Here is a 12,474-nt window from a genome sequence, read left to right as displayed (position 1 = left end):
TCAGTCTGTCTTCATTAATAACCAATCCTCCGAACCGCTCCAAGTCACCTCTGGCGTCCCGCAAGGATCCGTCCTCTCTCCCTCGTTATTCCTCATTCAGGCACGTACCCAAGGGAGGGCCCGGGGGGGCCCGGGGGGGCCCGGGCCCCCCCCGAAATCAAGTGGCATACACCCCCCCCCCTCCCCACCCACGCCACCACTCCTCACACATTCCTAAAGCGCCGCCAGATCAATGTTGAGACTTCGCAGCTGTTCATCGGTCAGCATTATGCTGCCTTTTTCACTCCTTTTAGATGGCGGTAGTTATCGGCATCTCTTGTAATGTGAAGGACAGTTTTCTCGTAGATTCCGCACCCGCGCGATTAACTCGAGATGCGTTCAGTTGTCACCATCTATTCAACCGTCACGCGCATAGCTGTTGCTTTTCTTAGTTCAACCTTCTTTGTTTAGGCTGATCCTGGGACCAGGAGAGGGATGCGACTGTTACTCAGCTGGTTTGTACTCTCATGGAACGAATTGCGGCCGGAGAAAACACCAATTGCGTTTAGCTTATCCCTTTGCTTCATTGTTTCCTTGAGTTACGGCTCGCCGCGACGCTGGCAGATGCCCGGAACCATATACACGTGATATGGGTTAGATAAGGTAGGAAATAAAATAATTTGAAAGAGCGTCCATTATGAAACCCTGCAATAACCCTTAAACCCATAAGCAAGATGACTGTCGCCTGTTACCTCGTCTGTTTTTCCATAACTGTATAGCACTTTTCGTGCAAAATTGGCAACTGGAAACAAAAATCGCAAGGAGTTGAGAAATTAAGCGATCTACTAAGCGAGAGAGCCAAGGCAACAACCAAACTCCAAGCAAAAGCGAATAATAAAAAAGTTAACCGTTGTTTATGAGAATATTTATGGATAAACATCTTCTTATTTAAGGAAGCAGAGAAAAGGCCGCCGGAAGTGGAGAACAATTACTTGTTTTGAATGACGCTTGTACAGTTACCGGTCGAACCGCCTCACGTAGCCGCTTCTCTGCTGTGCTTATGGGGGTGTTTTTCTAACCTTTCGCAGTGAGCGCAGTACGGCTTGAATCGCAGAGTCCTGCGCTCTACGCGGTTGTGTGGGACTGGCGGCCGCACAGCGTTACGCAATTCGCGGAACTGTCAAAACTGATCAACAAGGCGAAAATTTTCATTTCATTTCATTTATTATACCCCTCAGGGCCAAGGGCATTATAGAGGGGGAGTGGTAAATACAAAAAATGACAAAGACAGTTGGTTACATGAGCGTTTAAATGGCACCTGTATATACAATATTAGCTAAGGCTTCACGGAACTGTTCATAATTAAGAAGGCCTACAACTTCGACGGGAAGATGGTTCCAGTCACGCGAGGTTCGCGGCAGGAATGATTGTGAAAAACTTTTAGTGTTGCATGACAAAATACCCACTTTGTACTGCTGATAGCTGATATTCGAAACTATAACATGAGAAAGACTGAAGAAGCCGTAAAAAATGAACGCAGCCTTGAATCAGTAAAAAAGAAACCTGGAAATAGGACAAACCATGATGTATGCACTAAACGATAAGAAGGATAATATCATCAGCAATCTCGAAGATATGGTAAAAGCAGCGGAAAAATTCTTAGCTGACCTGTATACAGTACCCAGAGGAGTCACGATAGTTCACTTAGAAACAGTAATTAGCAGGATACAGAAACTCTCCTATAACTAGCGATGAGGTCAGAAGGGCCCCGCAAGACATGAAACGATGAAGAGCGGCAGGATAAGGTGGAATAACAGTCGATGTAATCAAAGATGGAGGAGACATAATGCTTGTAAAACTGGCGGCTCTTTATACGAAGTGTCTATCGACTGCAAGGGTCCCAGAAAACTGGAAGAATGCAGACATTATACTAATCCACAAAAAAAGGAGACGTTAAAGAATTGAACAATTATGGGACCATTACCTTGCTCCCAGTATTATATAACATATTTACCAAAATAATCTCCAATAGAATAAGGTTAACACTGGATTTTGTCAACCAAGTGAACAGGCTGGCTTGAGGAAGAGATACTTTTTAATGGATCACATACATGTCATCAACCAGGTTATCGCGAAATTTGCAGAGTACAATAAGCCTCTATGTGGCTTATATAGATTACGAAAAGGCATTTGATTCAGTAGAGATACCAGCAATCGTAGAGGCACTACGTAATCAAGGAGTACAGAACGCTTATGCAAAAAGCTTGGAAAATATTGCTACATGCGTGAGGTATCTGTTTGTTTGAACGAGGCGCGTAGGTGCCATCACTCCAGAAAAGAGGAGGAAGAACGAATTGGGCTCGCGCTGTGAATCTAACCGGTCAGCGCTGCAACCGTTGTTCTAAATATAATCTGTAAATAGTTTCTCGTCTTACTGACTCGTCTTTCGCGTTAGAATATCTACGAGGTTCTACAGCTACCTTAATTCTACACAAGAAAAGCAGGGAAATACCTATAGAGAAAGCGGTCAGACAGGGAGACACGATTTCTCCAAAGATATTTTCTGCGTGCTTAGAAGAATTCAAGCTATTAAACTGGGAAGGCTTAGGAATAAAGATCGATGGCAAATATCTCAGCAACCTTCGGTTTGCAGGTGACATTGTTCTATTCAACAACAATGCAGACGAGTTACAACAAATGATTGGAGACCTTAATAGAGAGAGTGTAAGAGTGGGGTTGAATATTATTATGCCAAAGATGAAGATAATGATAAATAGCCGGGCCAAGGAACAACAGATCAGGATGGCCAGTCGGCCACTACAGACTGTGAAGGAGTACGTTTATCTAGGTAAATTAATCAGAGGCAACCCTGATCATGAGAAGGAGATTCACAGAAGGATAAAAATAGGTTGGATCGCATACGGCAGACATTTCCAGCTCCTGACTGGAAGCTTACCATTATTATTGAAAAGTAAGGTGTGCAATCAGTGCATTTTGCCAGTGCATATGGGGCAGGGACTTGAGAGCAAGTTAAGGACCACGCAAAGAGCGATCGAACGAAGATTGCTAGGCATAACGTTAAGAGAGAAAGAGAGTGGTTTGGATCAGAGATCGAACGGGTATAGATGATATTCTAATTGACATCAAAAGGAAAAAAATGTAGCTGGGCAGGTCATGTTGGCATGGTCATAACCGTTGGACCATTAGGGTTACAGAATGGGTACCAAGAGAAGGGAAACGCAATCGAGGACGACAAAACACTAGGTGGAGTGATGAAATTAGGAAATTCGCGTGCGCTAGTTGGAATCGGTTGGCGCAGGACAGGGGTAATTGGAGATCGCAGGGAGACGCCTTCGTCCTGCAGTGGACATAAAACAGGCTGATGATGATGATGATGATGATGACGATGATGATGATCATGATGATGGAGGTGGTGGGCCCCCCCCCGAAAAAAAATCCTGCGTACGTGCCTGTCCTCATTTATATAAACGACTAACCCCAGCGCGTATCTTGCCATATCCGCTTGTTCGCTGATGATTGCGTTATTTATCGTTCGGTAATTAACCGTTCTGACCAAGAATCCCTTCAGGCAAACCTAAACCTCGTGCTAAACTGGTGTTCGCAGTGGATGATGGCACTCAACCCTAGCAAATGTAAGTACATGTCTTTTCACCGCCGTCGCAACCCTTTTGTTTTTCAATATTCCGTTTCTAACTCCCCTGTTGACCTCGTCCAGTCTTCCAAATACTTAGGTATCACCATTTCTCATTACTTATCTTGGCGACTGCACGTAACTAACCTAATATCATCAGCTAATAGAACATTAGGTTTCTTAAAACGTCACCTGAGGGAAGCCCCTCAACACGTCAGACTACAAGCATACATCTCACTTATCAGAACTAAACTGGAATACACATCGCCCATCTGGAACCCTCATCAAGCATATTTAACAAATGCCATCGAAGCTGTACAAAACCGAGCTACAAGATTTATTTACTCTTCATACTCATACGACGTTAGCATATCATCGCTAAAATTACAATCAGGTTTGTGTGATCTTTCTGCTCGACGTCGCATTGCCAGTCTTGTTTTATATCACAAGTTTTTTTATTCGCCCCTAAGACAAGAACCATACATCTGCGCAACCCCACCACGCCGATCCCATCGCATCGGTCACCCTCTTCAAGTTTTGCGTCCACGAGCCCGTACTACTACCTCTATGAACTCATTTTTTTCACGAACAGCAACTGACTGGAACGGCCTTCCCCACCATGTCGCTGCCATAACCTGTCCATCCACATTTTCGACTTCTGTGAACGCCTGCATCTTGTAAACCCCACCCCTTATGTAACATCCCGAAAGAGGTTTTAAGGAAAATAAAGGGATGTGATGAGTGATGCTGCGAATGGCGGCCCGGGTGCGCTGATGACGTTCCGAGCACGTCCCTCTTTAGCCCCTTACTCATCCGGGTCATACCGTTATGAGTCGTGATCAAGGGTGCTTCGGCGGCGGCTGCGTATATGGCACGTACAGCCGTCAGCCCGCTTAACACAAACGCTCCGCATCGTGGCCAGGACCAGCTTGGTCTGACGCCAGCGCCGGGAAGTGTTAGGTCGGTATGTTTGCAGCGCCTTACCATAGCTGGAGCGCAGCAAGATTTGACTGCTCGTCTTGTCTTTTGCTTGTGCCTGACAGGCGGGGAGAGTGCGCTCACTTTGCATTCCCGTTCCGCCACGTTCCGCTCGTCGGTGCGGTCTCACACAGGTCCAGAAAACGCGTAGTGGTTTGCTCATATCGGCAAAGCGAAATGGCGGGCGACAGCTCGCGCTCGTTTCGGGTTTGGCCCCCCAGCTGGCGCTTTAAGAAAATGATAAGTAGGAAAAGCAGAGCAAATGCAGGTTTGTGGCGTTTGTAAAGGTAAAAGAATAAATAAATCTGCAAATCCGGTGGCATAGTTCATTTAAGAAATCAAGAACATGAACAACTATGCCACCGGTTTTGCAGATTTATTTATTCTCGTACCTTTACAAACGCCACAAACATGCATCTGCTGTTCTTTTCCTATTTATCACTACCTTAAAGCGCCAGCTTTGAGGCGGAACTCGAAAGGCGCGCGAGCTGTCGCCCGCCATTTCGCTTTTCCGATGTAAGCAAACCCTAACGCGCTTTCTGGACGCGCGTGAGACAGGAGCCACGAGCGAAACGCGGCGGAACGGGCATGTCAAGTGAGCGCACTGTTGTGGTGGTGGTGGAAAACTTTCATTGATGAGAAGGCCAAAAGTAAAAACAAATTGAAAAGCAGCGTTGTGGGCGGCCTTCAGGCTGCCGGTTGTGGCGTCCAGGCCGTGCCTAGTCGTGACGTCCTCCGTCCAGTTCACCAGCCGGATTTGTATATCCGGCTCGGTGCTGGACAAAGCAGCCTCCCGCTGCTGCGGACTGGTTAGGCGCCAAGAGGAGGGGCGCAAGTGTGCCGGGCAGGAGAATAGGACGTGAGCGTAATCGGCGCGGCAGTCATCACATAAGCGGCAAGCTGGCGAGTGCGTCCCGGGGTGGAAGAGGGCAAGACGTGCGCGAGTAAGATAGGTATGGGCCTGAAGGTGGCGCCACAAGTGTCGGTGGGCAACCCACCGCCCCGTTCCAAAGGGGACGCTCATAACATCCATCCATCCATCCATCCGGGCTGCGAAAGGGATTGGTGTGGAGGGGGGAAGGGGAGACGAGAGAGGCGATAGTGCAGCGTGATATCGCGGTACGTGAGGAGCGCGTCGCGCGTATCCATACCCGGCGGGGGCGGGCTTGCTCGATCAGTCGAATCTCGAGCAATGGAATTGGCCGCCTCGTTTCCAGGATGGGCCGCGTGAGCGGCCACCCAGACGATTTGGATGGAGCGAGAGGGAACGGTATCGGAACACAATATTGCGATGGCCGGGTGTGCCACCCGTCCAACCGCGTAGTTGTAGACCGCAGGTTTGGAGTCGCTAAAGATGAAAGATATCAAGGGCAATAGCTACCTCCTCGGCCTCGACAGAGGTAGAAGTGTAGACTGAGGCAGTAAGAGTGGGTCGGAGAGAATTGTCAGTGACGGCAAGGGCATGTTCTGGGTAGCGGCGGTACGGGGCAGCATCTACGTAAGCCACGGCGGCCTTCCGTTCGTATACTGGTGCCAGAGCGCGGAGGCTCGCGCTGCTTTACGGGAGGGGTGGTGTTCTGGATGCATATATTTAGGAAGGGGATCAACGGTTAGGAGGGTGGGGACATGGGAAAAGATGGGCAGTGATGTGGGAAGAGGAATAAGAGGGGAGAAGTTAAGGGTGGAGGGAAGTGCGCAACCCGGACGGGTGCGGGAGAGACGGAGGAACTGGGCCGTGCGATGGGCCTCCGTCAGCTCCGTAAGGGAGTTGTGCACGCCCATCGACTGTAACCGAGCCGTCGACGTAGATGTGGGATGGGACAAGGCTGACTTATACGCCTTATAATCACAAACCTTGGCGGCGGATGTGGAACATCCTTTCTGCCACAGAGGTCACGAGTTCGTGACCTGCAGCAAATTGTTTTCTCATCCACTTTCAATTCCAATAATTATTTTCTGTTAATTTCAATTCAAAAGTACAAGTAATTTCCCCTGTGTTGCGTGTCCTAGTTACCTTTTGTTTGTTGGCTTCTCGTGATACGAAGTTACGGCAGTACCTTTATTGGCCGTGTAAATTTGAGTAACGATCGGCATATAAATAAATTACCAAGCATGGGGTCCCGCACGCAATGAACAGATTTTGCTCGATGACGACCGCGGACACTCATGGTTACAACGATGACGTGAAGAACGGCAGCAGCGGTCAGCGAAAACTTCGTGCCGCCTCTGGCTTCAAGGTGTCTCCGAAACGTGAAATGACGCGACTCCCAACACGAGACCCACGAGCACGCAGCGCATCTGAAGTCACCAGGTATTTCGAGTCGCCTCACCTTGGCACTCGTCAAAGACTACGTCTAAAATAGGGCGCGTGGGGGACTCATCTGACAGCAAACACATGACAACGACTGGCTTGCCCCAGACATATCGTTAGGGCCTGGCCTGGATTCCGTAAGATGAGTGCTTATTCTTCACAATGTAAAATGAAGCCGGTAGCTTCTAAATTCCAAGTGTGTTGAGGTGCTAGGTGCTGACTATGTGCTCAACACGGTCTTTTTTTTCTTTTTTTTGCAAGAAGGCATGCAGTAGGGGCATTAATTTTTTCCGGTACATGAATGACCGGAATAGGACCGTAAGCATTCATTTCGCGCGTCTTGTGAGTCGATTGTGTACTCATAGAAGGCGATGAAATTCATTTGGTCAGGTTGTATTGACGGCGAAAAACAAGACAGTTGCAAAGCTGTAATTCACGAAGCACTTTATTGGGTGAACTTCTACGCACAAAAATAAGTGACATTAAAAGCAGAACAGTAACAGTGAGCACAGCTATTTATTCATGAGTCATCGTAGGCATGCCCGCTTAATCCCTGGCGGTCGCGTGTGTTGCAGAATGAGCACAAGTATTTGTTTGGCACGTGCAACCGAATTCGACAAGTGCAACCAATTTAGACTCTTTCGCTACGGAATCGGCGGCAATATTCGACAAGGTTCCGGCATATGAAGGAGCTCCCTATGCCGAGCGATAACTTTGTACGAATAGTTGCCATATGAAAAGCCGCCACCAGAAAGATATAAACCATGTACACGTGTCAATATGTTCTATTAAGATGTCAGTCAACGAGCCATCGCAAATGGTAGTCCACAGTGGGGATTGATTAACAACGTCAGCTGCACATAGTACATTATACTCTCAGCCTGACATTGCGCACGAGGGCGAAGCTAAGCAATCCTCTAGGTGCGTGAAATTCGTGGCTGATAACCCCCAAATGCCTTACCGACACTTGCAGCTCTTCCTTCTGAGGTCTTGCTCATGCGCCACACAGAACCTGAGGCAACCATAAGAGAGCGCCAATTCCACCATTCTGCAAAAAGGCACCTTTAAATCCATCGTGCATACTCTGCGTATACATGCGTAGGAAGCAGAGGCTCTCTTAAGAAGCCTGAGGAGAAACCTGAAACCTTGCGGCTCGAAATTAATCAAATGACTTCTTTGGCTGCCTCAGTAATACTATTTTGACGAGATCTGTAGCACATGTTCGCAATGCTGACAGAAAAATCTGGTCGCATGGTCCTTTTCTTTTTCAGAGAATCTGCGACCTCTTTAAATACACTAATCGTTTAGTAGCACTTTCGAGGCGATTCCAAGTGCCCTTGATAGCCAGGACGCTTTGTCTTATTGCAGTTTTATCTCCTATTACACCACACACTGTTTCCCTACTAACGTTTGCAGGTGGAGTTGGCTGTACTTCAAATATCAGGTATGCAGCGGGGACTGACCGGAGCTATAAGTATTCCCTACGACCCTTACGAGATGCCCGCCGACTTTGAGAGACTTGTGTGAGTTATGGTCCATTTTTTCACCAGTTAGTGCCATGGCTCGTTCAGTACGTTTGTAAGACCATCTCTTTATTTATTTCCACAAATTTCCAAGCTGTCATCATAGTAGGACACTATAGCCATTACGGCTAGTAATGAGTTTATAGTAAAGGCGCACTATTTGCATAAATGAGGTTGATAATTTTGCCAAAGATACAAAATAATGTGGAGAGTACGATGTACGAATTACAATGGAGAGAGGTAGAAAAGTCAAGGAGATAAAACATAACCATGGTTTCATCTGATCACTTGATGAAATACACTGACTACACTACTGTGCACAACCAAAGTGACGGACAGCTAAGAAAGGAAACAACATGACACATGGCTGTTTTCGACACAAGGTAACACGAATGTCATGTCCCACGTTACTTGCGTTGATTTCTCTAGATCCGCAAATTTAGGCTGTACGCCATAGCAAACATACCACGTGGCAAATTTTTCCGCGGGAATCTTCAAGAAGTTGGAACATTTATAAATGAGAAAACTGATGCACACGACAGTGGCACGAAGCTACAAATTAAACCAATACGACTTTCTCAGAACCACCGCTTCGCTTTTGAAAACTTCGTCCTCATTTGCGGATGGAAAGGATCCGGGGATCGAATAACTCCTTCCTTGCGGTTGTAGATTCCAAGCTATGCCTATAAATTTGCCAATTTCATCACAGCTCTGATTCTCTTGTGTCCTCGACTTTGCTGCTATCCTCAGCAACGGTATGGTTTCAGCAGCCATAGACGGGGTTTCTACTAGGCACGCATGAGAATCAGCAAGCTTTACGCAAGACAACGCACATATCACGCCGCAGCAATGAAGTACAACCAGATCTCCTATTGGCGGCTGACCTGAAGAAAACGTCCAACCTGGCCACGCCGCGAAGCGGTAAATGACTCGGCTTGAGCAGCTGGGCTCGATGTCTGCCCATCTAATTTCACAGCGGTTTTTTGATGCGTTTCTTGTCCTCTCGCCCAGTGGATTGAGACCCCGTTATGCACTACGTTCATCTAAAGGAGCCATCCTTTCTTCGACGCTCTTTAACAAGGCTTTCCTCGCGTGGCAGCTAGAGAACCTGGGCGTATAGTGTACTCCGACTACGATACGCGATGCATGTGTTGTGCAGAAAAGGGTAATCGCCAATCAAGTAGCCGTATTTCAGACTGCTATGGTCATGATATCGCAGTGTTCATGAAAATAACGGGTATGCGACCATCCTCTGAAAAGATCGTATACATTCCCTTTGTTGGTCATAGCGAGCACCAGCGTACATGAAGTGGTAAGTGGTCTTACATTTAGCAGGGACGCCTAGTGACCCAGCGCACTCCGAAGGCTACCTAATATTATTGACGTACAGGACGGGTGGTTAAGACGGGTGGTCCAACTTAAGGTCGGATACCTAATTTCATAGGTCAAATATTGTGGCGCCATGACGAACCACTAGATGCGACACAAGTCAGGATTTAAACTGACAACCATGTGTTAGTGACCGCATTATGCACCCCCCCTCCCCCGTTTTACCCCAAACCAATGGCGCATAAACTCAAGTATCGTGGATTCCCGGCCGCTGGAGCAACCTGACCATTAGCGACACATTATCAATCCACTCAGCCAGAAGCAACCTTCGTGCCTTACAAAGTGACAGCAACACTAAGACGTCCTTCTTGGAGAAACAACAAATATGACGAGAGCTCCAAAAACGCCGACGACACCACACGCCCTACGAAGATCCACTGCCCACAGGCCTGCCGCAGGAATGCCAATTCCACGTGTACAAAACACGCACTGCTTCACTTGCACCTGATGCGTGCGCACACTGGTGGGCCCATGAGGAGGGAGTAGGAGAGTCTGCTTAATGATACGCCGGAGATGCTAGCCTGGCTGTTCGCATGACACATGTCGCAGCACACACACACACACACACACACACACACACACACACACACACACACACACACACACACACACACACACACACACACACACACACACACACACACACACACGCAGTTTCTTTAAGGCTCGTGGCCCACAAGATTGCCAGCCGCGTTTTCGTGGGAGATTAAGGACACGGCTAATCATAATCACGCTTACAGACGAGTTGCCCCGCTTGAAAAGCGGTAGCCGCTCCGACAATAATGCACCTCAACGCTTTTAGTATACACGGACTTCCCGCAAAGCCCCCGGTGGCAAGTGGCCAGCTTCAATGAGTGTGTTTTAAGCGGTAGACAATAGCGCCCTGCGAGCATTGTACGTGTTTTGTACGGTATTGACCATCCTCCACTATTGCAACTGAGTGGGGGTATTTCTCGATAGCTGACAAACCGACATCTAATCCCCTAACTACCTTTTAGCCAAAAACCCACACTACCACATCTACAGCATACCTGATGGCAATATATTTGAGTGCCCTGTAATGATAAGCCGCGTATGTGACTGATTTCAACTCCTATGTCATCTGTCTCTAGCTCTCCTTCACTTCTTCATCCCCTCCCCACGTGTGAGGTAGCAAACAAGACCAAGTAAAACTAATCCCTTGCACATTTCGTGCCTTTGCTCTCTTTCTCCACACTTATAAGGACATTATTGCCATCGAATATAGATAGACGTATGTATAAGTGTGACCTCCCTTAAGTAGCGTCAAGCAAAGTTTAATTATTGTATAACAACTTGGCTGTATGCGGTAGCCATACGACTAGCACCACTAGTTTGCGTCTTTCTGGTATGCCATACGCAGGCTTCTAAACTTGTACAAGGACATAGGTGATCTGGAATGGGCGTTGGGGAGGCGCGGACCAAAGGCACCAAGGGATCCCGGCGTCGCCTTTTTCAAGGCAACGAGCAACAATGACGAAGCGATTGCAGCCCACGCCTCTTGGGGGCATTACGGTGCTATGAACAAGTTACTGAAGCAGTACGTCTTCAACTACAAGCTACTGGCCGGCTCAGGTGGGAATTGTTCTTTTCGGGTGCTATGAAAAGTGATCACATTGCCCCAAATCTGGCAGGTGCACGCGCCTCAGTTCAATAAAAGAATATCACCGTGGCATATTGACAGTTGTATCGCATACAATAGAGGTTCCCAAACTTTCTGTCCGTCAGGCTAGCCCACCTGCCTTCCCAGAATGCCGCGAAATACGCAGTGTGTGATTAAAACTTTCTTTTTTTTACTGGATTTCACTCCAATGCAGCGGTAGCGGTTCGCTTGTGGTTAAACTACGGAGCAAAACGTAACGGTTCAAACCAGTTTCAGCAGGTTATGCTGGTTTGCATACCCAAAATAATAACCCCCGCTTGATGCTCCCTACTACATAAAGGTCTGTACCATAATTTCATGCAGGTAGTCAGTAAAAAAAGCTGCAGTTTCGCCCGAAAGGCGAAGCACTGATTGTGATAGCAAATTAGTAGATAGTTATACGACGGAAGTATAGTAGTTTTGTCGCTTGTGTAAACGTTCACTTCTTAAATTACCAGTGGTATAATGTGTAAGCGCGACTGAACGAGGGCGTAGAAAGAAACAGACACACACAGACAGCGCCGTCACTGTGTGCCTGATTCTTTCTACGTCCTCGTTCACTCGCGCTTACACATTCTATCATGGATTGAAACTAGTCCGCCAACGTGTTTTAAGTGAATTAGCAAGTACGGTGCCACGCGCACGTATAGGTAAGCATGAACACATATCGCTCGATGAGCGCGGACACTCACTGTCAAAATGCTGGAGTGAGGAATCGCGGAGCCAGCAAGGACTGGAATGACCTTCGTACATCTATGGCTTCAATGCGAACGAAACGTCGAATGCACAGCGCATAGGAAGCTACCGGCACTACGTGCACTCTGCAAACATCGCAGACCACTTTGAAGATGAGGCCCGAGCTGGCGCGCACTATGGCCACGTCGAAGACCCCTTCCAATATGTGGCGCCCGCACGGCCGTACCGTAAGCAGCAGCTGCTGGAGAAGAACGTCCCCCCTAACTCGCCTCACGCCCATGCCTCG

At 47.8% G+C, this 12,474-nt stretch overlaps 1 protein-coding gene across 6 annotated transcripts in view; it reads left to right on the top strand.

Moving 5' to 3' along the window:
- LOC135906207 (putative phospholipase B-like 2) overlaps positions 1 to 12,474 on the top strand; it is a 311,959-nt gene that overhangs the window by 133,166 nt on the left and 166,319 nt on the right. For all 6 annotated transcript variants that reach the window (XM_070528951.1, XM_070528954.1, XM_070528952.1 and 3 more), the window contains exons 4-5: positions 8,337 to 8,443; positions 11,214 to 11,425. In XM_070528951.1, the coding sequence (XP_070385052.1) occupies positions 8,337 to 8,443; positions 11,214 to 11,425 (319 nt within the window). The remainder of the gene's footprint in view (positions 1 to 8,336; positions 8,444 to 11,213; positions 11,426 to 12,474) is intronic.

This window comes from Dermacentor albipictus, unplaced genomic scaffold (assembly GCF_038994185.2).
Source record: "Dermacentor albipictus isolate Rhodes 1998 colony unplaced genomic scaffold, USDA_Dalb.pri_finalv2 scaffold_16, whole genome shotgun sequence".
Lineage (NCBI taxonomy): Eukaryota > Metazoa > Arthropoda > Arachnida > Ixodida > Ixodidae > Dermacentor > Dermacentor albipictus.
The sequence above is the reverse complement of the archived record's forward strand: the minus strand, read 5'-3'. Positions and strand labels throughout refer to the sequence as shown.